Source organism: Vanacampus margaritifer, chromosome 2 (genome assembly GCF_051991255.1).
Source record: "Vanacampus margaritifer isolate UIUO_Vmar chromosome 2, RoL_Vmar_1.0, whole genome shotgun sequence".
In the NCBI taxonomy this organism is placed as follows: domain Eukaryota; kingdom Metazoa; phylum Chordata; class Actinopteri; order Syngnathiformes; family Syngnathidae; genus Vanacampus; species Vanacampus margaritifer.
This window is the reverse complement of record NC_135433.1, coordinates 40448219-40475987: the sequence shown is the minus strand read 5'-3', so window position 1 is coordinate 40475987 and position 27769 is coordinate 40448219. Positions and strand designations below refer to the sequence as shown.

The 27769-nt window shown below is 39.9% G+C and overlaps 1 protein-coding gene across 2 annotated transcripts; it reads left to right on the top strand.

Moving 5' to 3' along the window:
* Positions 1 to 4: 4 nt before the first annotated feature.
* On the top strand, positions 5 to 27705 carry LOC144043024 (kinesin-1 heavy chain). 2 transcript variants are annotated; one of them, XM_077556212.1, is made up of 26 exons: positions 5 to 391; positions 8453 to 8540; positions 8611 to 8684; positions 8760 to 8864; positions 8938 to 8986; positions 10470 to 10525; positions 10593 to 10680; positions 10758 to 10882; positions 10961 to 11065; positions 14419 to 14564; positions 14657 to 14805; positions 16768 to 16955; positions 17354 to 17422; positions 17502 to 17708; positions 18449 to 18592; positions 18678 to 18866; positions 18938 to 19055; positions 19951 to 20006; positions 20086 to 20195; positions 20270 to 20371; positions 21605 to 21665; positions 21746 to 21817; positions 22200 to 22304; positions 22395 to 22611; positions 23753 to 23894; positions 24634 to 27705. In XM_077556212.1, the coding sequence occupies exons 1-26, from the start codon at positions 266 to 268 to the stop codon at positions 24635 to 24637; spliced, it is 2895 nt and encodes a 964-aa protein (XP_077412338.1). In that variant the 5' UTR covers positions 5 to 265; the 3' UTR covers positions 24638 to 27705. The 2 variants fall into 2 exon arrangements, with proteins under 2 accessions (XP_077412338.1, XP_077412337.1); XM_077556211.1 differs by having other exon boundaries at positions 18675 to 18866.
* The last annotated feature ends 64 nt before the right edge of the window (positions 27706 to 27769 follow it).

Below are 27769 nucleotides of genomic sequence, written 5' to 3'. Positions count from 1 at the left end.
GAGGTGGTGGCCAGGCAGCAGCAGCCAGCCAGGACTCATCCACCGGTGTCATGGCTTCCTAACAGTCGGGGGGGACTGAATGAGAGCGAAAACAAGCCCGCTTGTCTTCAAGGCCCCGACGCGCTATCACCCTATTCCCACCGAAGCGAGGAGTGGGGCTCGCTCGGCCTCGCTTTTCGCCCAGGATAGACTTTTTATCATTTTTGTTTGATTTGAACATTCAACTCCCCCCGACGTTTACAGGCAAGCACCGCGGTGGTGGAAGATGGCCGACCCGGCGGAGTGCACCATCAAAGTGATGTGCCGTTTTAGGCCTCTCAACAGCTCTGAGGTGACCAGAGGAGACCGATACATTCCCAAGTTCCAAGGGGAAGACACCGTTATTATCTCGGTGAGTCAAACGCCATCCAAGGCGACTTTTGTTTCCCCTATTAACCGGGCCCCCGGGCTCAAGTCAACGTTACGCCATTTTAATTGTCTTGTAGCTTTACGGTAAGTTAGCTGTTTTAGCTTGTTAGCGCAAAGGGTTGACCCCCTCCGCCGCCCAGGAAGTAGCAACCGGCGCCCGGTGAGCTGTCACCTGGATTTGACTTTTATAATCCAATACCTGATCTATTTTTTGGGCGAGGTGTCACGCTAAATGTCAGCCCATTTGGCTAAGTTCGCCCCGGCCACGGCTAACCAGCTGTCAATCAACAAAGCCTCCCAACACGGTGCCAGTTAGCCACATTAGCCGCGTTAGCGCACATCACATTTGGAGCACATTCATTTATGTACAATAAACATTACAAGTGGTGGTTAATGCTAAATGCTAACTGATTTTAAATGGTCAGGGGCCGAGCTTTGATTTGATATGGCCAACAACAGATAGGTATGTATTCGCCGGCCTTTGGGCTTAGCTTGACCGGTCTTAACAGTTATTTAATGAAAAGCTTATGTAGCACGTAGCTGACCCAGCTACTTAACTTAACAATGGAAATCTTGGTGAAAGTAATGTATTTTGTGTGTGTGTTTAAAAAATTAAAATAAAGGAGAAAATGTGATAATATTGATCTGTATTACCCAATGACGTCTGTGGAATTGTCTCCTTTTTGACGCAGATCCTTTGTCACGTGACGCTGGATCATATCTATACCTGTAAATCGAACGCACCTTAGGCGATTTGTACGTCCAATTTCAGTAGAAATTTATGTTGTAAATATTGTAGTTTTTTTTAAGGCTACAATATTGATAAATATTAACAGTACACCCAGGCCACATGTCATGTGACACTAGGAACCATTTACCTGTAAATAGAAGGAAGCACCTTGGTGATTGTTTCTCTTAACGAGCTAAATTATGTCATATTGCAACTGAGCTACACTGTTTTTTGTTTAAAAAAAACAACCTCTCAAGCGTTTCGGTGAGGATATTTTATCATTTCAAAAGGCCATGATATTGATTAATAAAGTTGAGTTGAGTCCCCTGTCATGTGACAATAATTCCCTGTAAATTTGTACATTCTGCAGAATATTTTTTTCCTATAGATAAACAGTTATGTTTGAATCCAACTAAACTATGCTGTGATGGAATCAATTTGATTGTTTGTTTGTTACATATCTTTCAATGATGTTATTCACAATAAGCATAAGATTGTTTAGAATTTTAAAAGTCCTTAAGTGACTGAAGCCACCTCTTCCCAAATAATATAAATGTACCCCAAACCAGCATTTCACATTCCTTGAGTTAAAGTGCTTCATTAAAAAAAGGCATATCACCAAACAAATGTCACAAAATGTATACATGGTGAAATAATGAGCTCATCACAATTTACTCACTGTTCCTTGGTGTGAAAAACTTACCGCAAGTATGGTACGGAAGGACACACAGATCTTCAACAGCTCTGAGTCTCTCTTTTTTTAAGTCATGCTTGAAAAGTTATATTAAAGCTATTTTCGCTTTTACTTAAAAGTTAAGTGAAATTGGATAATTTCCCGCGCCATACCTGATTATCCCTCATGATACTCACTGCCCCAAAATTTTATAATTGTCTCAAACTCATGTAAAATTACCCTTAAAAAAATGTATGGATTACAGAGGATTTCATTTCAGAAAACTGCACCAGAAATTTCTCTGGTGCATATGTAACTGTTCGACAAATGCCAAGTGATACTTCTGATGTTTAACATTGTGGATTCGAGTTCTGTCTTTCATAGCTGCTTCATGTGTTGCAAGTAAAATTTCGTGGATTTGGACAGTTTTAATTAAACGATCTTAAAATGATTAATCGATTATCAAAATAATTATCGATTAATTTGACAGATCAGTTATGGATTAATCATTGCTCATGTGTTGTACACGTGTGATTAAGAGCTTGAAACAAGCACTCTTGGGATCTTTTTTTGGGGCGGGGGGGCCGAATTTCGCAGAAGTACTCGTAAAGAATATGTTGTATCGTTCAATTTTTGACACTTAGGTATTGTAGTATTTTTCTAGTTCAGCTTATTATGCAACCCCAACATGTATTGCAAGGAAGTCTTTGTCTTTAGTCGCTGAGTTCCATGATTCGGGCTTCCGTCGCTTGTCACTATGGATGCACGATAATATTGGTGGCCTATAATCATCAGCAATTATCGACCAATTTGACGTCGTACAAATAAACCACATAATAAAGAAATCAGACGAAAATAATAGACATGCCACTTTGGTCCATCTGTTGTGGTTGTGGCTCAAGTTGTGCCCAACTCAACTCAACCCCTCTCCTATGGTAGTGTCGCATATTTGTGTTCACTGAAGATGCATCATGGCGACATGGCAGTCGCCAGTGTGGGCTTTCTTTACTGTGTCTATCCAAAAAGTTACCCTCGCCTTTTTGTTGCATTTTTAAAACATGACTGTTTTGTTTTGTCAAACTCAAAATGAGTTACTGGTTGTCTTTGAAACAAATATATCAATAAAATTCTGCTTCATGGTAATTTACACGTTTCAATGTATTTGTATGTTAGACTTTTAACACTTTGACTGCCAAAAACGTTAAATAACGTTTAGTAAAATCCTATGGAGTGCCAAAGACGTTAAAATACGTTTTTTTTTTTTTTTCAAAACAGAGGTGAAACTAACCATTTTCTATTGTTGATTACTGAAGAACGGAATAAGGTAGAAACAAACTTTTTTTTCTGATGAAAGATGAGAGTCCAATCTTTCATTTGGTAGTATGTGTGTTTCCATAGTCCAAAGACATAATTTTCTGTGGATATGAAAAATCAGTCAAAAATGCTTAAATCGGCTGGCACCCACGGCATCCCTTTTCTGAAAACGTCTGGCTGTCAAAGAGTTAATAGCACTCGAAAGTATGTTTGTATTCAAGACAAGTTAATTTTGCAAACAGTTATCTGCTTATCGACATCGGCACTTTCTAAATGATTGGCTTATCGGTATTGGTTGAAAATAGCATTATCGTGCATCCCCTTGTCACCTTCGGCTTTGTTCTCGCAAGCTTTTACTAGCTTCTTCCGCTAGCCGCTGTTGTTAGCTGCTCCGGCTAAATCCTGCTTGCTCTGTCTTTCGGCGTCCCTCGCCGAGATGCACGTCCGCTCGCGCAAAATAAGAATTGGTGGTAGGCTTGCGGAGTGTGGTCTCTCTGACCCCGGGATTACACCGCATGCGTGTGTGCGTTGCGGCTTCGCTCCGGCGGCAGAGCTGATTCGTTTCCATTTTAACAGCTTGTTCAAATTACCCCGGCTGCGTATGCGCTGTGGATCGACTGCGGACCAGCTGCATCGTGCCGGAAAAGCGGAACTCGCCCCCAAAAAACAAAAAATGTCCTCTACCGGATTTGTTTTTTCATTATATAAATTTCCATTTATAGAAAAATATATATATGAAAACAGCAATATTATCCTTAATTGCAATATTTTCTGGGGCAATTTGTCGTCAAGCAAAATTTATCGTGACAGGCCTAGGTATAGGTGTAGATTTTTTTTATTTGATCTAAGTTTTGGCATTGGTTCATTCTATAAAATGGTGGTTAAACATTCAGTGAATTGGATGCTGTTGTGGACTTTGGTGCTTGTCAATTGTCTGCCACCATCTCAAATGCTTTGAAATGAGGGTCATTAAATCAAAGCCTCACTAGAATGAAACTGTAGTGTGAAAAAAATTGAGATGACTTAAATATAGCGCTGACTTGAAGCGTCAATAACAGGTTTGCAATCTGTGCCCTTCGAGCATGGGCTGGCCCAGCCCCGGGGCCCAGCTGCTGACGGCCTGCCATAGTGTCAAAATGCCGTGTGCTTTGTGACTGGAGCAAGTGGTGTGTGTTTGACAAGTACAACACTTGAGCTGTTTGACCAGTCACAGCTACATACAGTCAGATGCTAAATTAGCCACCCTGGCAGAGATAGATTGTTATTGTGCAGGGTTTCAGGCAAGGATGTGCTGGAGTGCTGCATCACTTCTAAGTCGGCTTCCTCTAGGAAAATGTGACGGTCTTATTTCTGGAAGTTGAGTGAGTGTCCACACTTGACTTGGTATTACGGTCTCTTTGGTCATGTTCTTGAATTAAATAGCCAAACGTCACCTTGTATGAGCTTTTTTGCTTCTTTTTTTTTTGGGTGGGGGGTGTATTGTTGTGTCTGTAGTTGGCAGAATGTTGTTCATCATGTCATAAAATTTTGTAAAGAGGTTATTTGACCACATTTCCCTGAGGTTTCATTAATCTAGCTGTAAGTCAATGTTTCATCAGCAGAATTATGAAAATATGAATTGAAGGTTCAAAACTTATTTAGTGCTGCTTTAAGTCCTATTATCCCACGTACTGTTGCTGATTACAAAATATCTTTTTTTTTCTTGGTGAAAGAAGAAACTGTACTTTCGTTTGGAAAACAGTATTCTGTGGAACTTAAAAGCATAAGTCAAAATGCTCTAATATGGTTGGTAATATGGGGATCTTTGTTTTAAAATGATCAATGAGTTAATTTATTTCTAAAAAATGTAATCATGTATCTGACCATGAGTAGAAATAATTAAAAAAAAAAAAAAATCTCAACTTTGGTGTATCATTACAGCCAAAGTTAATACTGTCAAAGGCATAGCCCACTGAGGAAAGAAAGGGAAAAGTTAGCCGCGTGGGTGCGGCTTCCACGTGAGACCATTGTAAAAAGCTGAGCTATAGTGTTGTGTTCTTCAGTCCAGTGAGATTTCTTCCCATTGTGCAACCTAAACGGTATCACCAACCAAAGTCATCAAGTCCTTTCACACAAGCCCCCTCCTTCTCGATGCTGTAATTATATTTTCATTAATCCCATAAAGACGCAATTGTAGGTAATAAGGCCAGTGGCCACATTGACAATGAGGAGTTGACAAAATGGGTGCAATGCTATTGTTTGCCTCCGATGTCTGCCGTGAGCGATAGCGTTGTGGCGTTTCGACAGCCGGCAGGTTTACACACAAGGAAGTGAATGATCAGCCTATTAAGAAGACGAACGGCGCTACACATGTAAGCACCTGTTTACAGGAGATTATATGAGGCGTGGTGCCAATCAAGGACATTGTACACTAGCTTAAGGTGCGTCTGGAATACAAAAAGTCTTCAACATGCAAGTCATGTCGTGAACAGTAAAGAGCAAGACACATATAGTATACAGTGTTTACATATAACCGGTCTAGGGGTGTGTAAATTTATGAGCACAACTGGGCATAATTCACCACTAGTTGGCAGACATACAGTTGTGCTCATACGTTTACATACCCCCTAGGACAGGCTTCCTTACTTCTGGTCCTCGGGATTCGGAGTCCTGCAGGTTTTAGATGTTTCCGTTCTCCAACACAGCTGATTCATCTGATCAGCTCATCAAGCTCTGCAGAAGCCTGATAATGAATCCCGGCCTTAAGAATCAGAGGACGGAAACATCCGGCTCTCAAGAAGCAGGAGTGAAAAAATCTACCCTAGGGTATGTAAACTTATGAGCACAACTGTAGTTAAATATTAAACCAGTTTACACTAAACTTTATTGACACGTGAAATATGAGTAGTGGTAAGGATTTGGATACGTTTAGAATGGACAATTCTAGCCCAGAGGTGGGCAAAATATGACCCGTGGCTCACTTCTTTAATCCGACCCACCAAGCAATATTGTTTATTAATTTAGGAACAAAAAATATCCAAAATTCAATTTAAATGTATGTATTAAAATTGTTTTAATTTATCTCAATAAATAGCTACTGCTTATTATTGAAGGGGCCGGAAGCAAGTTACCAAATTTTTGCAGATTTGTGACCCCTCTGGCGAAAAGCGGAATGGAAGCCAGCGACGTGCCCAGAGTGCCGAGACGTTAGTTAGTGGTAGTTTTATTGTGCATTGCTTATCATAAATAGACCCCAGCCATTCCCACACCATATTAATACTTGAGCAGGCCGCCCAATACGTTTTCAAGAAAAATGTACGTATTTTAAAACTATAAGGCACACTTAAATTTGTTTTACATGTGCACCAAGTTCCGGAGACATTTTCCTTCAAGCCAAGCGTCGGGGAAAATGTTGCTGCGCCAATGCATGTTTCTGATTGGTGGTCTGGTTCACGCTCGTTCTTGGTTGGCTGCTGGTCTGTGTTGGGACTGCGGAGGGACGGGGGTAGTGGCGGCGGCGAAGGCAGAAGAGAGTTGTCGCTGTATGTATTCGAATGGGGAGATGGAATGAAAAAATGAATAAAAAGAGATCAAATGAAACGCCAGACTGCAGTGTGACATCCTGTCTCCTGTAGTTCATTTCGTTTACCCCGTTTGGACCCCGCCCATTTGGCGATGTGTAGCGACTGGGCGCTATCCGCAAAGCCGACTCGAACTCCGGCGGAACTCCAGAAATGGCATCAGCTTAAAGTCGAGATATGCTTGCAAGGCACAATTTAAACTGAAAAACAGGGTGGTGGAATGTATTAGTTGGTGTATGTCGTGATAACTTGACTTGTACTGAAGTAGATGGAAAAAGTCCTGGAAAAATAATAGAAAATGATAAATAAATAAAAAGTGTGCTGCCTGTCCCCCTACCCTCAGTGTAGCACCATCCCAGTGAAAATGTTAACGTTTGATATAGGACGAAGATGATGGGGCAATTTTTCGGCTTTGGAGGTTGCATCAGAGGTGAGACAGAACCTGGGCACAAGAGAATTCCTCACTGTTGAGACAGGGGTGTAAAGTTTTAACACCTGACGCTGATTTCTCCTCCCTACTGTGTTGAAAGCAATTCCCGCTGTCGGCTTCTAGCTCAATGTAATGATGCCTTTCAAGTAATAATGAGCACTTGGGAGCAGAGTGTTGGCTTGTAACAATAGGTAGCAAGGTTGAACTACATGTTTACACAAAGCTCACTGTCATCAAAGCATTGTATTGACGTTTCACAACATCGAAACATGAATAATTCAAAGGCTAATGGCTAATTTGGCCTTCCCATTTTGACCAGAGTGCTTCAGTACAATTTGGCTTCTGCTTTCAGTGCTGACATTGTCATCATTGACTAGTGATTTACATACAGAATAGGCTGCCTTCTTGACACTACATAATGACGTTTGCATCATATTGAAAATGGTCATACATGGTTTACTTCAGACAGTGATGTCATACTTGTAGCTTAGTGTTATACATGCTGACCGGAATGACTTTTTGGCATGAAGTCGCAGTTGGAACTCCACCCAGCTCAGTGGACTTGATGACTCAACATGGAGTTTAAACCTCCAAAGGAAGACATTCTGCTTCAGAGTTGAATGTGAATATGAGGACTCTGAAAGGCAGAAATCACACCTAAAGGTCAAGCAAATAAAATTACTGGACTGCCTAATAGACCATAAAAGCCCAAATGTAACAGGAAAGTCTGTTCAACAAAGACCCTTAAACATGGAATATAAAGTCACTAAAATGTCAGACCCTAAAAGACAGAAGACAAAGTCAATTGATTCTCTGGCAGATGAGGACCTTAAAGACAGAAACAGACTTACCAGATTGGTAGACCCTTAAAGACAGAAAACAAAGTAGCCAGTCCCAGATAGTCAGGTAGATGAGGACCCTAAATTACAGAAAATAATCACCACAATGTTGGAACCGTAAAAGACCAAAAACACAGTCACCTGATCGTCTGGCAAACAAGCAAACCCCAATGATGAAATGCAAAGTCACCAGTAATTCTCATAGAGAAGGACCCTGATTGACAGAAAAAAAACACTGAACTACTCCATAAAATACAGAAACAAAGTTGTTGGAATATCTGGTATAACCTAAGGCAAAACAAATCTAGGGTTGCTATGCCTTAACTTTGTGGGCTCTGCAGTGTCATATGCCACAACATCACTTTGCTGTACCGGTCTGTTTTGTCACTGACATCAGTCTTCTCTTAGACTCCATCCCCATTGTTGGTTTTCTCAAATTGTGAATGATGCTTTTGCACCCCGCATAGTTTTCACGGATTCCCCGTGTTTGTTTTACAGAGCAAACCGTATATGTTTGACCGAGTCTTTCAGTCCAGCACGACACAGGAGCAAGTATACAATGCATGCGCCCAAAAGATTGTCAAAGGTAAGCCACTAATACAACTCCACAAAAAGTAGGTATACAAATGATTGTTTTTTTTAATGTTGTTTTGTAGATGTTCTTGAGGGATACAACGGGACGATTTTCGCATACGGCCAGACGTCCTCTGGAAAAACACACACCATGGAGGTACGTGTAAAAGAAACAAACATGTAAATAAACCTTCCCATTTTTTTCTCATGTTAAATTCTGGTGGATCCTCAGGGGAATCTCCATGACACAGACTGCATGGGCATCATCCCCAGGATAGTGCAAGACATCTTCAACTACATTTATTCCATGGACGAGAACCTAGAGTTTCATATCAAAGTAAGTCGCCAGATGAGCTACACGGATGCTGGCTAAAATGAGGTCTACATTCATCATCATCTTCTCTTTGCAGGTTTCCTATTTTGAAATTTACTTAGATAAGATCCGGGACCTCTTGGATGGTAAGTGGGGCCAGACTTTCCAGACCATTCCACTCCAGCTTTATTATTTTTTCATGCGGTTGCAAAGCAAAGCACACACAAAATGCTGGGCACAGTAGGATATTTGAAAAAAGAAGAAGCCCATTTTAGCTATGCAATTGTCATTTACATTCCCAAACTTTTTAAGCCACGTACCCCCTTCGACATCCCAATAGAGATGGTGCACCCCCTAAAAAAGGCTGTTTAAACTAGGGATGCACAAGATGTCAAAACATATTGATTGTGATAATGGCATGTGCAATATGTTTATCGCAAAGACGTATGATATCTTTCACATGAAATTGTTTGCTTTTATCTGACTTCAACCAATCTGATGCAACCTCAAATACGCATCTCTGACCAATAGGAGAACAGTGGCTAGGGTAGAACTCTTAACTCGTGGCCCTCAAGTGATATTTTGTGGCCCTCTACTTAACATCAAAGTTTAGTGTTCGTGCCTTTCCTACGTCATTGCCCTGGGTGTTCTGTAATTGTGAAGTGACACAAGTTGACGGGAAAAAAATACCATGTCACCCAGTAAGAGTCATGTCTTTTTCAAATCCTGCCATGAAGAGAAGTTTTGCCGACGAAAAACAGGAAGCAGAATTTATTCATTTGTTTGTTGAGCACGTGCACCCCAGCATGTCTTAAATGTACAGAGAAAGTTACAGTGCTCAAGAAATCAGCCGTCATTACTCAATAAGCCATGCTGAGTTTGTAGTACCAGGGAAATAAAAGAGAGGACCATGTCACCAATCTTGTTCACGTTCTGAAGAACTATTAATGTACTAAATTGTTATTAATAAGGATTGAGAATATAGGATTAGTTGTAATTTTAATTTTAGTACTTGAACGCCTTTTTTGTGACCTAATGAAAGCAGCCCAGACTCTTATCTCCAGCTTATCTAGGTATATTTACTAACATTAACTTAAAAAAATAGATGTACATTTAAAAAAACAATTACACAACTAAGACTACAATGAGCCTAATTATTTTTGCCACATTAAAACAAATATTTCTTTCATTAGATAATAAACATGTAATTTATTTAGGTACATGTAAATATCAGCATAAAACTGACACTTGCATGATCAAAATACGACAAAAATTTAGACAATTTTTTTTAAACCACACACAGACCATTGAGACAGAGACAAACATACACACACACACAATCTCTGCAAAGCTTCAAGGCATAGATTTTTTGCCTAGAACCTTTTTGTAATGCAGTGCACCACCGACCACTCTCTCTTCCACACACAATTTTAACTTAAAAAAAAACAATTACCCATTTTCATGCCAACATGATCAAAACGTGGGGCTTTTTTATGGGCTACTACAAATGTGTTTGTTGATTTTTATATCATAGAAGTAGTTATTGAGGAAAGTTTTCCTCATATGCTATTTTAAATTTCTCACCTTGAGATTTCTTGTCCTCCTCTAACACTCTTGTCTTCTTACCAGTGTCAAAGACCAATCTGTCAGTGCACGAAGACAAAAACAGAGTACCCTATGTGAAGGTGAGACACACTACAGAATTTATCGGCAAGAGAATGCAACTGAATGCACTTGGTCTTGTGTCCACAGGGCTGCACTGAGCGCTTTGTCTGCAGTCCAGACGAGGTCATGGACACCATAGACGAAGGCAAATCCAACAGACACGTAGCAGTCACAAGTAAGGCATCAAGTTTTTTCCCACGTTAACTGCACGTTGAGGTGCGAAGGCACTGAGCTGACTTCTCTGCTCCCTAGACATGAACGAGCACAGCTCTCGGAGTCACAGCATCTTTCTGATCAACGTCAAGCAGGAGAACACCCAAACGGAGCAGAAGCTGAGCGGGAAACTCTACTTGGTGGATTTGGCCGGTAGCGAAAAGGTGCGGAGGAGCTTGCAGAAGCGAGCCTAGAGTGAGTCCCAATAATAGCGTGTTTTGCTAATGCTAGTTTTTCCTCAGGTCAGCAAAACAGGAGCGGAGGGAGCTTTGCTGGACGAAGCCAAGAATATCAATAAGTCGCTGTCGTCCCTTGGGAATGTCATATCCGCTCTGGCTGAAGGAACGGTAACTACCTTGATGTCATTGCCATTAACAAGATAGAAACGATAACCATTGTGTGTATTTTCTTGAGCATTTATGAAGCGTGACACTATTTTCTCCACCATATTGCCTAAGCCCAAGTTTAGCTATTTGCAGAAGATAAGGACTGGGCCCCCTCTGCGAGTATAACCTTGCCAGCAAGATGAATTCTCGCGGTATTTGTGAGTTCACAAACTACGGCCAATAAATCTTGTACCGATCCCGCTGATACGTTTGCAGCCGATCTTTTTTCGATCGGACCAATCAAGCGTTGTTTAGGCAGGATGAAGCCAATAAGCGCCGATGGCGGGGGAAAACAAACCTAACAGACGAATGGATACTGCAATTATGTTCTTGCAGAATTACTCACCATTTCCTTGTTGAATTTGAACAGCAAGAGGAGTTTCGTGCATTTTTATCTGGTAAAGATATTCGTTCCCCCTACAGAACCCTCCCTAGGACAAGACGGAAGACACGATTTTCATCCGTTGCCTTGAAGTATTACAGCATGCCCTGCCTTTCCCGAACGGGTCTGCCTAGTGTAGATTGATAATCGAGTGAATCACAATGATCAATCTGGCTGGCGAGGCTACTGCGAGTAGCAAAAATGTGCAATTATTAGATGTTTATTATAATTTGTCTGGACATTTTATAAAAAAATCAACAGAACCCCCCCCCCTGTTTGTTTTTTCGCAGGAAATCGAAAATGTGAATAACCCAGGGATTAGTCAAATTAAATACTAAAAATAGCGAGGGATAGGGTCGCACAAAATAACGCCAATAGGTGAATCGGCAAATGCGGAACTGCAGATATGCGGGGGTCTACTGTGTACTCTGCTCGAAGATGACAGGCATAATCCTGCACATGCGATAGAGGTATTTTGTTCCAACCAATTCAAGCTTGATTAAACAGCAAATCGTGTGTCTCTTTCGACCTTATAAAAAATAAATAAAAATTTAAAAGGTGGGCATACTCCTGGGCAGGAATGCAACCATGTCACGACAAGAAGGTCCCAGCATCCATTAAGCATCCAATACACGGGGTGCATAATTTCGAGGTATTTAGTAGGGATTATGATAATAATTATTTGTAATCCCTCCATTCTGACATTTTTTCTTGTACAGAACACAGGTCACAGTTTTGTTTCAATCGTTTTGAAAATACTGTGTATGCGTGTTTGTATTCTTTGCTTATTTTACGATTGACAATGGCAATTTCATTTGAGTTGACCTTATTATTGGAACCACAATTAGTTTGTTTCCCTTTGAATACTTCAGTTTCAGAAACAATTATGCCTGATGAGCTAGTCAGATTGATTTGGAATTTTTCATCAAAGATTTTTTTAAAACACTGTCCAGACAAGCATCATTCTACACACTCCTTCGTCTCAGCCTTAATAACAAAAAACAAAAAAACCTCTCCTCCAAGCAATCTATTTCCTTCAATTTCACCCTTTTCACTTTGATCAATGTTTGTTGGGGTACACACCCTCAGGGCACTCCAGAAATCACCATACAAACAAATGTAGTGTGTTATTGGTTGGACACAAATAATGCCGTTCAACCACCACATCATATAACATGTCAACACACGCATAAGCCAATTCAAAATGTGAGCCTTCACTTTAATTTTTGTCCACCTCAGCAGCATTTAGTATGTAGTCTTCCCTGTCCTTCACCTCTTCCTGACCCTGCAGCTGTCATGCTGCATAAGCAAATATGATATAATTGGCAGACTGAATAGATCCACTGACCCCTGACACACATTAGCATTAAAAAAACAACATTTAAGAAAGCTTTCTCATGTCCCAAAATGAATTATGTGATTTATACACACAGTATGACGCATTGAAGTGAATAGTGTACAACGATTTTACAGTGTTTCCCACAGATTTGAAATTACTTGGGTGGGTGGACAACGGCGGGCGGGAATGGGGTGGGGGGGGGGGGGGTTTGGGTCTCTCTCAGTCCTCTTACTACGTCGCCTCACGATCCACAAAGTGACGGCGAACTAACATTACATGCGGTATATCTGGTCACGACACGTTTTTTTTTAATATACATATTTTTTTAATACATTTTCTTGAAAACGTTTTGGGTGGTGGCCAGTTTACCTATCCATGTATTAACATGGTGTGGGAAACACTGGTTGACCTTCAGGGTTAGCGACCACAAAGCTAAATTTCCTATTGTGATCATTTATATTTGAGGTAATGTTTTCCAGAAGTCAAACTGTCACCATCATAAAAACAGTTACTATACAAAGAATGTTACAATTCAAAGTCCCTAACAACAGTGTTTTTTTTCCTTGCTCAAATTGAGGCAGAGGTGGCACCAATCTGATCATTGACAAATTGGCCCACTCTTATTTTATCAAGCTTAACTAATTTCACAATTGACAAATGAGTACGTCTCATCACTATGAATCCTAACTTTTTGACTACTGTACTATATACTATGGCTACAGCTGCACCATTTCACATGCAGTCGTGAATCTCCTCTTTGCCACCTCGCCTTGAAAAAGATTGTATTATTAGATATCTCTGAAAAGCCAATCATATAAACTCTTAACGCTTGTTTAAGATGCTTTTTATTCCCTGAGAAATCTGAGATGCTTGGTGTCAAAGGACACAATACTTACCTTACGAAACCAGCGGCCACATTTGCAGTACGAAAGAAATCATTTGCTACTCAGCTTCTTTGCCAACAGTTTAAGAGTGACTTCCGACCTTTTCTGATACAAATAATATAATAGGTAATACCTCAATTGCATTCAAATTTCACCTTAAACGCAGCACAGATAACAGTTTTTAATGTGTTCAAGATTTAGAGCTGGAGAGGGCCAGAAATTAGACTGAGAATGAAACCACCAAATTATGCTGGATAAAAAACCTGCTTGTTGTAATAATATGAGCAGAAGTTAACTAGTTGGCTAGTATTATGTGAAAACAACAAAATAATATTAATAATAAATTCAAGCCAGTCCATTTATGCTGCGGCGCAAATTTGCCCATGTTGGTTAAACTTGGAAAAAAAAAGAAGAAATTGTTTATAAAATGTTTGGATGCCAGTTCGGCTGACCTTATTTAAGTTGTATTTAAAACTTGTATATATATATTTTTTTAAAGTACATCAGAAACAAATGTAAGAGGAGTTAACCACTCCAATTGTCATTGATGAAGGATGAAATTATAGTTTAGAATATGTATGAAAAAAACATCAATGGAAATCAATCATATAAAACGTTACAATAGACAAAGCATAGATAGGATGGCTAAACTGACAAAGCAGTCCATAACTTAACTAATCATGTTCTATTTATGTGCGCTTTTATCAAGGCCTACATCCCTTACCGAGACAGCAAGATGACACGTATCCTTCAGGACTCGCTGGGTGGCAACTGTCGCACCACCATCGTCATCTGCTGCTCACCCTCCTCCTACAACGAGTCTGAAACCAAATCAACGCTCATGTTCGGACAAAGGTACGCAAGAAAAGAAAAAAATCACCTTTAAAAGCGTTCATTTCTAACCTGAAATGGCTTCTCTTTTTTTTTTGTCTGTTTGTCCTGCACAGAGCAAAGACTATCAAGAACACAGTGACGGTCAACGTCGAGCTGACGGCGGAACAATGGAAGCAAAAGTATGAGCGGGAGAAGGAGAAGAACAAGACCCTGAGGAACACCGTCACCTGGCTGGAGAATGAGCTCAATCGCTGGAGGAATGGTGAGATGATTGGAACTTGTTCTTTTCTCAGTTATGAGTTTATCTCCTTAAGAAATTACAATCATTTCCTAATGTTGTGGACTAGGAGTGTAATGGGGGTCATTACTGTGTACCTTAGTTTCAAGGTGACAGTAAGCTTTGACTGAGAAATGTTTGAAGAAAGATATACAAACAATAAATGAATGGATTGATATAGTTTATATGTATATGGAGAGAGTTTCAGCGAGATTATGTAAAATTGAGATCTTTAATGAAATGTGGACAAAATTGACTTTTTTTTATTATTATTTTTTTTTGTTGTTAGTTTGGGGGGGGGGGTTCTGTAAAAAATGTGTGTTTTTTAAAATGAAGACATTTAAATGGAAACTAGAGCTGTCAAAAGTAATCAATTATCAAATTAATCAACAACTATTTCAATAATCGAGTAATCTTTTGGAGCCCTTTTTTAATTTAAAGCTGTCCAAATCCTCTGATTTCAGCATATCAACAGTAATTGTTGACTGATTTCTGTAGTCCTTCATGAAAGAAGACTGATTATCTTCTGTGTAAGCAAAATAGGACATTTGCAAACATCTTTTTTTACTCTGGAGTACAATGACCTAACCGTAACATAGTACTACATCAATGCCCCCCCTTTAAAAAAAAAATATATATATATACGAATACGAAGTATGGAATAAACACCAATCACTGATTATCAAACGGTAATCAGGGGGGAAATGCTTTTTTAAATACACATTAATGCAAAATTAAAATGACTCCAATTTATTAATTGATAGATTTATAGATTCTAAAAATATTCTATAGTGGTAGCACAAATGGAAACATTTGCAATTCTCTAGTATGTGTCAAATTCTCAAATATACCAATACAGTAAAATTAATCATTAAATAGGCACAGGCTAATATCAGATATCATATGATGATGATATCGTATGATAGCAAATAAAAATATTGCGGTGTTGCAGTATTGAAATTTACAGCTCTAAAATCTATCATTGTGAAATATTTAATTCAATTTCCCCTCGTTGAATGCACTCTAAATATGCCACAGTTTAACTCTTTTGCCTGTTTTGATGTAAGTGCATAGGGAATTTGTTTCTCAAATAGCTGCTGAATTGTGGTCTGAGCTGAAGATTTTGATGTAGATGCTCCTGCCAGTGCTACCGCTACTAGTGCCCTAAAAAGTAGGAAAAGAGATATGTAAATGTACCCTGAATAATATGAATAACCATCAAAATAATAATCTTAGGAAAGTGCACCATTAGGTTTGTCTTAATTTGTCTTGACTGTTGGACCCAAAGGATGAACCTGACGTAAACAAGTTGTGCATACAGCCCAAAAAAAAAGCCTAGCTAATGTTTCTGTTTACGTTAGGACTTGTGTAAAGAGTTACACTTCCTTTGCTTTACCTAATACGCACGTGTGGAAGCTAGAAGATAGAAATTTTCTGGCCAATCACTGATCCTTGATTTTTTTTAAAGTATGACCCTGCCGATCCCGATTTGTTTTTGTTTTTTTTTTAAATAAGCAGCATACACCTCATCTTGTTTTATGTTAAAACATTGAATAATATCTGTGAAACAATAGAAATGGGTTGTTTTAAATGCACATAAAGTAGTTCTTGCAAATAAAAATGAAAGCCTATTAGCCATATCAGCAAAAGATGACATTAGCTGATTTTTTCAAACCTCTGAAGGAGAGGAGATCGACGGACAAGATGGGTTTTATTTTAAGTGATTGGCCGATCCCCAAAAATGACTGAAATTGGGGCCAATCCCGATCCCGACTGATGCACCTTTAGTGGCACGCCCATCTGTCTTAATACACATTGTTACACCCCAGTGACGACACTTGGTTCATTAACACAGAGTAGTAATGACTGTTGGCTCCACTGTCCCACGTCATTTCCCTAAAGTTTCACAAATCTCTGTATATTCACGTGAACTTTACCTTGTCACAGGTGAGAGCGTGCCAGTGGAGGAGCAGTTCGACAAAGAGAAAGCCAACGCCGAGGTGTTGGCTCTCGACAACATCCTCAATGACAAGCCGGCGTCCACGCCCAACGTGCCCGGAGTGCGCCTCACCGACGTGGAAAAGGACAAGTGCGAGGCCGAGCTGTCGAAGCTCTATAAGCAGCTGGATGACAAGGTAAGGAACTTTAAAATATATGCGTTAAAAACCTGGTATAGTTTACAGATCTCCCAAACAGCCTAAAAAAAAATCTGTGTAAACTTATGAGTACAACTGTATGTCATGAAATCAGACAACAGCGATGAACAAAACCACTCATCATTACTATATATAATTTATCCTGCTCGTTTAAGTAAGTTTTCCAAATATGATTTTTCATCTTCATGGAAAGTAGTGTAGTGACCACCTTCAGTGGTGGGGCGACGTTCTCTATTGACCAGGTGCCACTGAATCAATGAAAGACTTGTTCTGGAATAGGAATTTCTTAGCTGTCTCTCACCTCGTACCTTGGCCGCAGCGCTATGCTGATGCCGTGCCGTGAATGCTAATGCCACTGAACGTCTGTGTCTGTGCAGGATGAAGAGATCAACCAGCAGAGCCAGCTGGCCGAGAAGCTGAAGCAGCAGATGCTGGACCAGGAGGAGGTAAGCCCTGTAGTCCAGAAACAAATGTTTTTTTTCCTCTACTTTTTATTTTTTTTAACAAAACTTTTTCTTCGGGCAGCTGCTGGTATCGTCCCGCCGTGACCACGAGAACCTCCAGGCTGAGCTCAACCGCCTGCAGGCTGAGAATGAGGCCTCAAAGGAGGAGGTGAAGGAGGTGCTGCAGGCTCTGGAGGAGCTGGCTGTCAACTACGACCAGAAGAGCCAGGAGGTGGAGGACAAGACTAAGGAGTTCGAGGTTATCAGCGAGGAGCTCAGCCAGAAATCGGTGAGGGGGTGGGGGATGCCTAAAAACATGAACTGGACCACTTTAACCTTGAAAGGGGCCATACGAAGCATTTTTTTTTCACAGTTTAAAGCAAATCCATTCATCTATACTTGCGTAAGCACACACGCACAAAGCGAGCATCCATAGATTCTGTTGCATTGTCGTTAGATACATTATTTCAGCTGTGTGGCATGTGAAATGGCCAAACATGACATGTTTTTTCTTTTCTTAACTCATTCACTCCTAGCCATTTTCACTGAAGCAACTCCCTTTGCTCCGTTTTACTGGATTTTGACTGATTTTGCTATAAAAACATGGACCTACCAAAAGAAAGATTACAATGTCAGCAAAATTATGTCTTAGCGCTCTTAACTGGAGCTTGAACGTGACTTCAGGACTTTTTCTTACTGACGTCTGCCGCAACAGTTTGGGGCATTTCTATTGCCGTTGTTCACAAACTATGAATAGACGAGCACGTCGTCAGCCCTTATACCGCGACGACACGCCTCTGGAAACAACTTCAAAACAGTGAGGTGGAAATTAAGAAAGTCTTGCTTACACACACATTTTAATAAACAGGCAAATAAGTTTTACGTGTGTAATTTCACACTTGATTGCTATGCAGTCAATCCCCAGAAACACATGTGTACAAACATTAAAAAGTCCATTTTCCACAATATTTAACCTTTAACCAAGGACCCCTGGAGTTGTTACAGAGGTATTTGTCGTCTTCTCTGCAGTCCATCCTGTCATCTTTGGACTCTGAGCTCCAGAAGCTGAAGGAGATGTCCAACCACCAAAAAAAGAGAGTGACGGAGATGATGTCATCACTTCTCAAAGACTTGGCCGAGATCGGGATCGCCGTTGGCAGCAATGACATCAAGGTGAGGAGAAGCAGGAGAGAAGAATGTCCATCTTTGTGGTTCTTCCCAGCCGCCCTCCTCATCATCTTCCCTCTGTCTGTAGCAGCATGAGGGTGGCAGTGGCCTGATTGACGAGGAGTTCACGGTGGCCCGTCTGTACATCAGCAAGATGAAATCTGAGGTGAAGAGCATGGTGAAGCGCTGCAAGCAATTGGAGGGCACCCAGTCGGAGAGCAACAAGACGATCGACGAGAACGAGAAAGAGCTGGCCGCCTGCCAGTTACGCATCTCGCAGGTGCGTACCTCACCCACCACCGACTCAGAGCGAGAAAGCCCTCTAATTACACGATTTCTCTCGTTTTGTAGCACGAGGCAAAGATCAAGTCCCTGACGGAGTACCTGCAGAACGTGGAGCACAAGAAGAGGCAGCTGGAGGAGAACGTGGACTCACTTAACGAGGAGCTGGTCAAACTCAGTGCCCAGGGTATGTCAAGCATGCCATGGAATTGTGTTGCAGTCAAGACTATTGGAAAGTTGCAAATACTTGGCGCTTAAAAGGCACCACCTCAAAATGTTCCAGGAGAGTCAAACAAAAATGAATGATGTCTCAAAATACAAATTTCAGGCATGAAAGTCACTCACCTTTTGGTGAAATTTGCCATTTTGAAACCAAAATACGTGACCGAGGAGAATCGTGCAGATCCGATGAGAAAATACTTCGGGGGGGAAGGGGTATGGGTGTCATCGTCACTGAACTGAACGTAGTTTATTTTTGCTTCGTTAACATTTCTGTGCGCATGCTCATTCTTGGACCAATGAATGAACGCAGTTTAATTTTGTTCAAGAGTCATTTTAAGTCTGTACTCCATGCATGCGCGGCACCACACTGCCCTTAAGAGGCCAACATGCTCGACAACTTTTTTTTTTTAATTGCTGTTATTTTAGTATACAGTATTCTTATTTATATATAAAATTCAAGGATCTAAATACGCACACACACATTTCCGCATGGCACAAAATAGGATCCACAACCCTACTTTAAACCTGTATATGAGTAGTCCATAAATTTGTGTGAACAGCCTGTGTGTATGAATAGTCTTTTTCTTGTCTGTGTATACTCCTTGTCTATAAACGGTGTTAGAAGTGGATCGCTGCACTAAGAAGGTATTGTAAGGTTTATTAGACTGCCATTCAGATTTTTTCTGGATCTCGGTTAAAATAGACTAAAGTCTGCAGAAAGACAGAAAATGGAAGAAACTTCAACTCGTCATGCATCATGAATTATTTAACAATAATTACTAATGTCACTCACATGTCGAGGAGATGCCATATCAGCCATTTTTTAGTTGTGGTGACATAGCTCCCTTTGTGTTTTGCAGAGAAAGTCCACGCCATGGAGAAGGAGAACGAGATCCAGACTGCCAACGAAGTTAAGGTTTGTGACTCGGTTCTTGTCAATCACCTTCGTTCTCTCCAATTATCACCCCCAAAAAGTAACATTTGTTGTGTCACAGGAAGCTGTGGAGAAGCAAATCTACTCTCACCGCGAGGCTCACCAGAAACAAATCAGCAGCCTGAGGGATGAGCTGGACAGCAAAGAAAAGCTCATCACCGAGCTGCAAGAGTAAGACAATCCGACGCCGTCATTTCCCTCCTTTAGGAGATATGATACTTATTAGTTATGTCATTTTTTTCTAGCCTGAACCAGAAGATCATGCTGGAGCAAGAGAGGCTTCGAGTGGAGCATGAGAAGCTCAAGTCCACCGACCAGGACAAGAGCCGCAAACTCCATGAGCTCACGTATGTCCCTGTTGAAGTTTGCTCTATTGTCATATTGTCAGGTCGCCTTTTTTGGAGTATTTTGAGTGATTTTTGAAGACCCGCACAATATTGTGTTTTGTGAACCTATAAGCTCCGAACCTACCAAAAGAAAGCAGACTCTCTCTCTTCTTTCACCAGAAAAATAATTGTTTCTAGCTTCTTCTTTTCTGTTGCCTAGCTTTTTCTGGGGGGTTTTGTCATCAGTAGTAGAACATAAAACAAAAACACAAATTTCTCACCAAAGAGTGAAGGGAAACATGTCAAGCAGAACACTGACATTGACCCTTTTTTTTTGGTGACGCCTCAAACTATTAAACAACAAAAACAAGACTGAGAAAGGGGCTTTTGTTGGCTTTTATACAAGGTTTTCCTCTTCTTTTCGGACGATCCTAACACACACTTTCTACTAATTGCCGCACCATATACTGTTTTGACGTCCATGGCAATGAATAAGCTAAACATAATTTTCGGGCTGGACAATATGGCCAAAAAATAAAATCTCACTTTTTTGTGTGTGTGTATAATTCTGGCCCATTTGAATTTTAATTGAACTAAACCCAACAAACATTTATAGGTTATACAGTTTGAGTTATTCAAAAATAAATTGACAGCTGGTTTAGGCTCCAGCATGCCTGCGACCCTCGTGAGGATAAGCAGTTCAGAGAATGGATAGATGGAAATCCAGTGCAAAATGTTCAGACAACAATAATGTACACTGATTTTAAATCAGTAGGTTGTGAAAAAATGGTTATTCATAGCCTGTGCATAAGTTCTTAAATGCCACAATTAAGTACTTAGTAGTTACTTTATTCATATCGTTTAAACCACCTATCCAGCATTCTGCTACTTGTGCAAAATTACAACTCACAAAAACATTTGGAACAGAATGTAAGAACATGAACGAATTTTAATAATCCAAAAGAACAGTGTATTTACTGCTATTACAAATACCTCGATTTCACAATTTGACTAATTTCCAAGTTACTGATTTTTAAAATGACGAATTAATGTGATACATTCCCCCACCCTACATATCTTCAAACACCAAAATGTCAACCAAACCATTCCATTTTGTCTAATGAAGTTCATTAGGCGTGTGGCTACAGTGCGAAAGCCACTTACACTTCTTGTCTCGCCATTTAGTAACATTTGGTTATTAAACATTTTTAACGACAAAACATGGACACTATAAAATATCCTCTCTCCAACCAGGGTGATGCAGGACAGGCGGGAGCAGGCCAGGCAGGACCTGAAAGGTCTTGAGGAGACAGTCGTAAGTTGTTAATCAGATCCCATTTAACATTGTTCAAAGGCATTTATCCTCCTCATTCTCTTATTTTCTTGTCCTTTAAGGCAAAGGAGTTGCAGACGCTGCACAACCTGAGGAAGCTCTTTGTCCAGGACTTGGCCACACGTGTGAAAAAGGTGAAACAAATAATACCTAGATGCGTACGGGTTATTGGCCAGCATGTTTAAATTTGAGCAGAAGTGGTACCAATCTACTGAGCCACTTAGCAGGGTGTACAGCTTAGCCCGGTGGGGGGGGGGGGACAAAGTAAGCCAGGTGCGCCGCCGGGCTAATAAAATGCTGCGGGAAAACCTGATTATGGCCCATACTGGTTGTTAGCATGCCACCTGTTACCTGTACCTGTTATCCCAGAGCACATAGAAATCATATCTGACCTCTGAAAAAAACAAAATTGAGTCCAAGTTAGCCAGAGACGGCAACACATGAATGCCGCAGTTGCTGCGTTCCACCACCCATGTGTGCATGCTGAAGCTTAAGTTATTTTCTGTTCGCTTGCAGAGCGCTGAGATGGACTCTGATGACACTGGGGGGAGCGCGGCCCAGAAGCAGAAAATATCCTTTCTTGAGAACAATCTTGAGCAGCTCACCAAGGTTCACAAACAGGTATGAGAGTTGAGAGTCGTCACATCCGCCGTCCTCTTTAGCGCGAGCTCACAATTCAACAATTTGTTTTTTTTGTTTTTTTTCTGTCAGCTGGTGCGTGACAATGCAGATCTTCGATGTGAGCTTCCGAAACTGGAGAAGCGCCTTCGTGCTACAGCTGAGCGGGTTAAGGCGCTGGAGTCTGCACTGAAGGAAGCCAAGGAGAACGCTGCCCGCGACCGCAAGCGCTACCAGCAGGAGGTGGACCGCATCAAGGAGGCCGTCAGAGCCAAGAACATGGCCAGGCGGGGACACTCGGCACAGATCGGTCAGTGGGAAAAGTCAATCTTTCATTTCATGCAGCTACAAAAAACAAACAAAAAAAATCTGTTAAATATTTGAGTACTGTACTTAAAACAATGTTCCAAGTGGAAGTTTCCACTTTTAAGTACAGTACTGCAAAAATAAATTAAAGCACCAAAGAAAATGTATAATTCATATATTAGAATTAAAAATAAGCTTCAAAAAAGGAGAATTTGTTTGCATAAAAATGGGTTAAAAACAAAGAAAACCAAAGCACAAGAAAATATATATTTAATATTACCGGTACTAGAAACACATAAAAATAAGTATAATGACAATTGATTTAAAAAAAAAAAAAAAAGACCAGAAAAACTTAATTATCATCGGATTGAAAAAAAAAGAAGACAAAAAATAATAATTAAAAATTAGTAGAAACTTTTTTTTAAAGCAAAGCAAGCCCCAAAATATGTAAATGAATACAATGAAAAAATAGGATTTAAAAATAAATTTAAACTTAATTAATGCCATGTATAATAAGCTTTAAAATAGAAACTTTTGCTAGCAAAGGAATCCCAAAAATGGTCATTAGTGTCATTAAACAATGGATTTTTTTTTAACATACATTCTCACTCTCAACAACATTAGTATTTAATAAATTAGGGAATTCAAATATTTTATATCAATGAAGGGGGGGGCTTATTTTTGTAGTGCTATTTTTTATTTTTTTTATGATAAGTGGTTCAGATAATGGATAGATGAATGAAATAAAATTACCAGTAAATTAGTATAGTTAAAATGTAAATTTAAAATGGACATCACAAGTACTAGAAGTAACGAAAAAATTATGTGGATGGTTGAGTTTAGCTTCATTAAATATAGGCTTCAAAATTGACACATGGTTTTAAAAGTGGGGGAAAAAAAGTGTTGAAAGTAAACTTGGTTCCAAAAGTGTAAAAAAACGTGTTGAAAGTAAATTTTATATAATTTAAAATAACCTTCAAACATAATTACCTGATGTGTTTTTTTTTATTATTATTATTAAATTTAGCGATTGACATGCGTGATGATATTTCCTGAACATTTTGCTTGAATTGTTTGTACAACTCCACACTAACTGAAACCCACAACAATATCTTCATCTTCCTCTCGTCCTCACACCGCCGCAGCTAAACCCATCAGGCCCGGGCAACAGCCGGTGGCATCCCCCACCCACCCCAACATCAACCGCAGCGGGGGAGGTTTCTACCAGAACAGCCAGTCGGTGTCTATCAGGGGCGGCAGCACCTCCTCCACCAAAACGGACAAGAAGTACGTCCACCTATGCCTCCTAACGTTGTGAATCAGTTACTACACTTATAGCTATTCAAGAAACTGTTTTCTTCGTTAAGCATGTCTCAAAGTTGTGCATTGGTCACTTGGTAGTCAGCTGTTTGAAGATGCTGATTTCCTTGATGTGAATGATTTCCAAGTTGTGCATCAGTTTCTACAGTGGACAGCTATTTATAGAGCAATTTCCATTGTCTGTTATGCATCAGTCTCTATAGTAGACAGCGATTAAAAAAAAAATAAAATAAAATAAATTAAAAAAAACAGTTTCCTCCTATGTACATGATGTCTAAGTTGTGCATCTGTCACTCCAGTACACGTGAGTGTAGCATATCATACGCTGCCACCCTATGGTCAGTCATAGGTATAAAAATAAAGTCCTCAAAACCAAAGTGGCCGACAAAAGGCCTTGAAGTGAAGGGCAGAGAGAAAGGTGTGCCTGTCTGCTGTAATGACTGATGGACAACTTTCACATCCAGATTTATGCATCTAGAAGAAATGTTTTTTGTGTAGTTTTTTCCTGTAGTGACAGATGCACAATTTTGACATGAAGAAAACAGCATCGTTTTTTAAAAATATGTCTACATTAGTGACTGATGTTCAACTTTAACATTATACACATAGAAGAAAATGTATTTAATAGCTTTCCACCGTAGTTTCTGATACTGATAATTGTCCATCTCAGTGTATTAATTCCTATTGTCTTCCTTCCTGCGTGCAGCTGAAGCGAGCAAGAAAGACAGACGACACCACAGAAGAAGCCGATATCATCCGATCCCTGTCCCCTCCCTCTACGACTCTTAGCACCCCCTGTTGGCCCCGTCATTCCATTACAGCTTCACAGCCGCTCAGGAGTGAGTGTGCAGTTTATAAATATATATAAATATAAATATTCCTGGCTGTACAGCTCTGACCCGCTTACATACCCATCACCACAAAGGCAAAAAGATGACAGATGGAGTTTACAATGCGAGCTACTAAAACATGATAAATAACAATGATATCCAAACAGTCTTGAACAGCCGCAGCAGCCTTGGCCAGCAAAAACTGCACGCGACTTGAATGTGTAGCTTTCCTTCTTCTTTTCTTTCTTTTTTGTTTTTTGCACACATCTGTCATCGTGGTCATCGTGCGAGTGGTTGTGCACTGCTGCCCCCCAAACTGAATGTAACACTAATATAATAAAAAAATAAATAAAAGGCAAAAAACAAAAAGGAGAGGTCCTACGGGCCAGACAGATGCGTAGCTTTGTAGGCGAAATCGAACTCTGTACATTTACATATTAGCAGCACACCGGTTTCTGAACGTAGATTTTTAAGGATGACCTCATTATATATATGAATATAGATATTGTATATATGTATACAGGGCGGGCCAAATGGGAGGTAGACAATTGAAAATGGTTTCATTTCATGACATTAACATCCGCTTTTCCTTCCTGTCCTCCCTCCTTCCTTTGTCCTTCATTTGCTTAAAACTACTTGCCTGCCTTCCATTCATACATTTCTTTCCTTTTACCGTCCTGCCTTCATCCCATCCCTTCCTTCCTACCTACCTAACTCACTTCCTCCTTCCCACCCTTCTTATGCTCCTTACGTTCCCTCCTTCCTCCCTTCATATCTTCTTTCCTTTCATACTATCATCCTTCCTCTCTTCCTTCACTTCCTCCCATGATTTCTATCCATTCTACCTTCACCCATTCCCTCCATCTTTTCTACCTTCCTCACCCTGCGCCTTTCATACATCAGTTTCCTTCCATCCTTCTTACTTCAAACCCTCCTCCCTAGTAAGAATTGAAAGTGACCATCTGCCTCCTTTTGTCCCGCCTTGTATCTAAAATCCATGAAAGCCGGGAGCTAACTGCTGCTCCACCTCCTCACTTTTCTGTCGTGCTTCTTTTTCCTTGTAAAGAAATTGTCCAAAAAGCGCGCCACTCACACAGCCGTGGTGGAGGGAGAGAAAGAAAAAAAAAAGCCAAGATGTGCTAGAGTGTACTGTAGATGTATTTAACTGGACACCTGTGGAGGCCAATTGTTTTTGTGGTTAACTTAAAACTGTATACTTGTTGTGTCACAAAGGAAAGGAAAAGGAACGGACGCCGATGATTCAGTCTATGCTTTTTAAGGCCCGCTAGGCTCACTCTGTAAAGCTACTTGTGTGTTTTTACCCATCATGACGACTATTTATAGCCATCACGGCCATTTTGTGCGTCTTATGTGCTCCTTTGACTCCAAACACAAGTTGTCACAAGGGTTTATTTAATTCAATTAAAAGGTGTAGGATTTTCTTTCTTTTTTATTATTATTATTAACGTTTTTGGGTTACGTTGATCCCCCCCACCCCCCGTCTTTACCCAGTGAAGCCCCAGTGAGTTGTTACAGAGGACTATTGAGCTCACACTAAAAGGAAAACGATAAATGCATATGATTCAAGTTGCAAGATTGTGAGAATAAAGACCTATTTAAAATACATATTTCAGGGAAAAGTTTGTTTTTTTCAGTTATACAACCTTTCCAAAGTAGTTTTTTCCCCCATTTTTTTTTGTGGTGTTCTTTTTGAGAAAAAGTGGCATCAAAAGAGAAGTCCTGAGAATAAATGTCAATTTTCTAAAGAGAATTAGTTGCATTGTTTCTAAGAAAAGAAGTTGCATCTTTCCAAGAATAAAAGTTAGATTTTTCCAAAGGTAAAAGTCACTTTCTTGAGAATTAAATATTTTTTCTTTTCTTTTTTTATCTATTCCTCTCTCAAATACACATCTGTAGAAATTCTTAAACCAAGTACGACTAACATGAAAAATACAGCTTTCTGCAAAGAATGAGATGTTTTAATTATTTTTATTTAATAGAAAGTATGACTGACTTGAGGAAGAAAACCTTACAGGAAGTATGACTTTTCCTTAAAAAAAATATAACTTAAAATATAACTATCTTGGGGTAACAGAAGACTTTGCTTTGGAAAAATATAAGCATATCGAAGTGTGACTATCTTACTAAAATGATACCGTTTTCTCACATTCCTAGTTGTGTATACTTGTTTTTCTTTTGGTTGTGGCCCAAATACTCCTTTAGCGCGTTGTAATCCCAGCATGAGGACGCTAACACCATGTGCAAGTGCAATATATACTGTAAAATACACTGTACAACACACACATCCTCATGTAACATTTACCAGACAAAAAAAGAAAACATGATCCACTTATTTAAGATGAAAATGTTTCAACATGGACTATACATATATGTACAGGCTAGCTAGCATTTAGCATCTAGCTTTGAAAGCACACCATCTGTTTTGGACTTGCCACACTTTAGGCGGGATTCTAGTGACCCCTCCCTCGTGTATGTGTAGTGCCCACCCCCACCCCCCTTCTGTAATATTCACCGATGAATCAAGTAGACTAGCATGGACCTACAAATGTTTCCCCTGTCTTTCACCTCCCACCAAAAACTGGATATGAAATGGAAACGTAGTTTAAAAATTAAATAAATGACTACAAATAAAGAATATTTGTGGCTCCCATTGAACTTCATTTGAAATTAAAGGTAAAGAAAATTTGCCATTTGTTTTTTTATTACTGTGTAATAGTTGCTCCATTTTTAAAGAGTTGTTTTTTGGAAGAAAATATGCGAGTGGACAAAAGGTACTGGATCATTCCTGGCTAACTGGGGCACAAATTTGGAGTTCTGACATGGACGCAGATGAGATCAGTTTTTGTTTTGTTTTTGTTTTTTGATTGACTGCATGATGTAAATGTATGTGTGATTAAATAATTATCAGTAAACACGTTCAGCTCTTGTCTCTGCGCTTCTTTGGACAACTGTTATACACATTTTTAAATTATTTACTTTGTTTTGGTAATG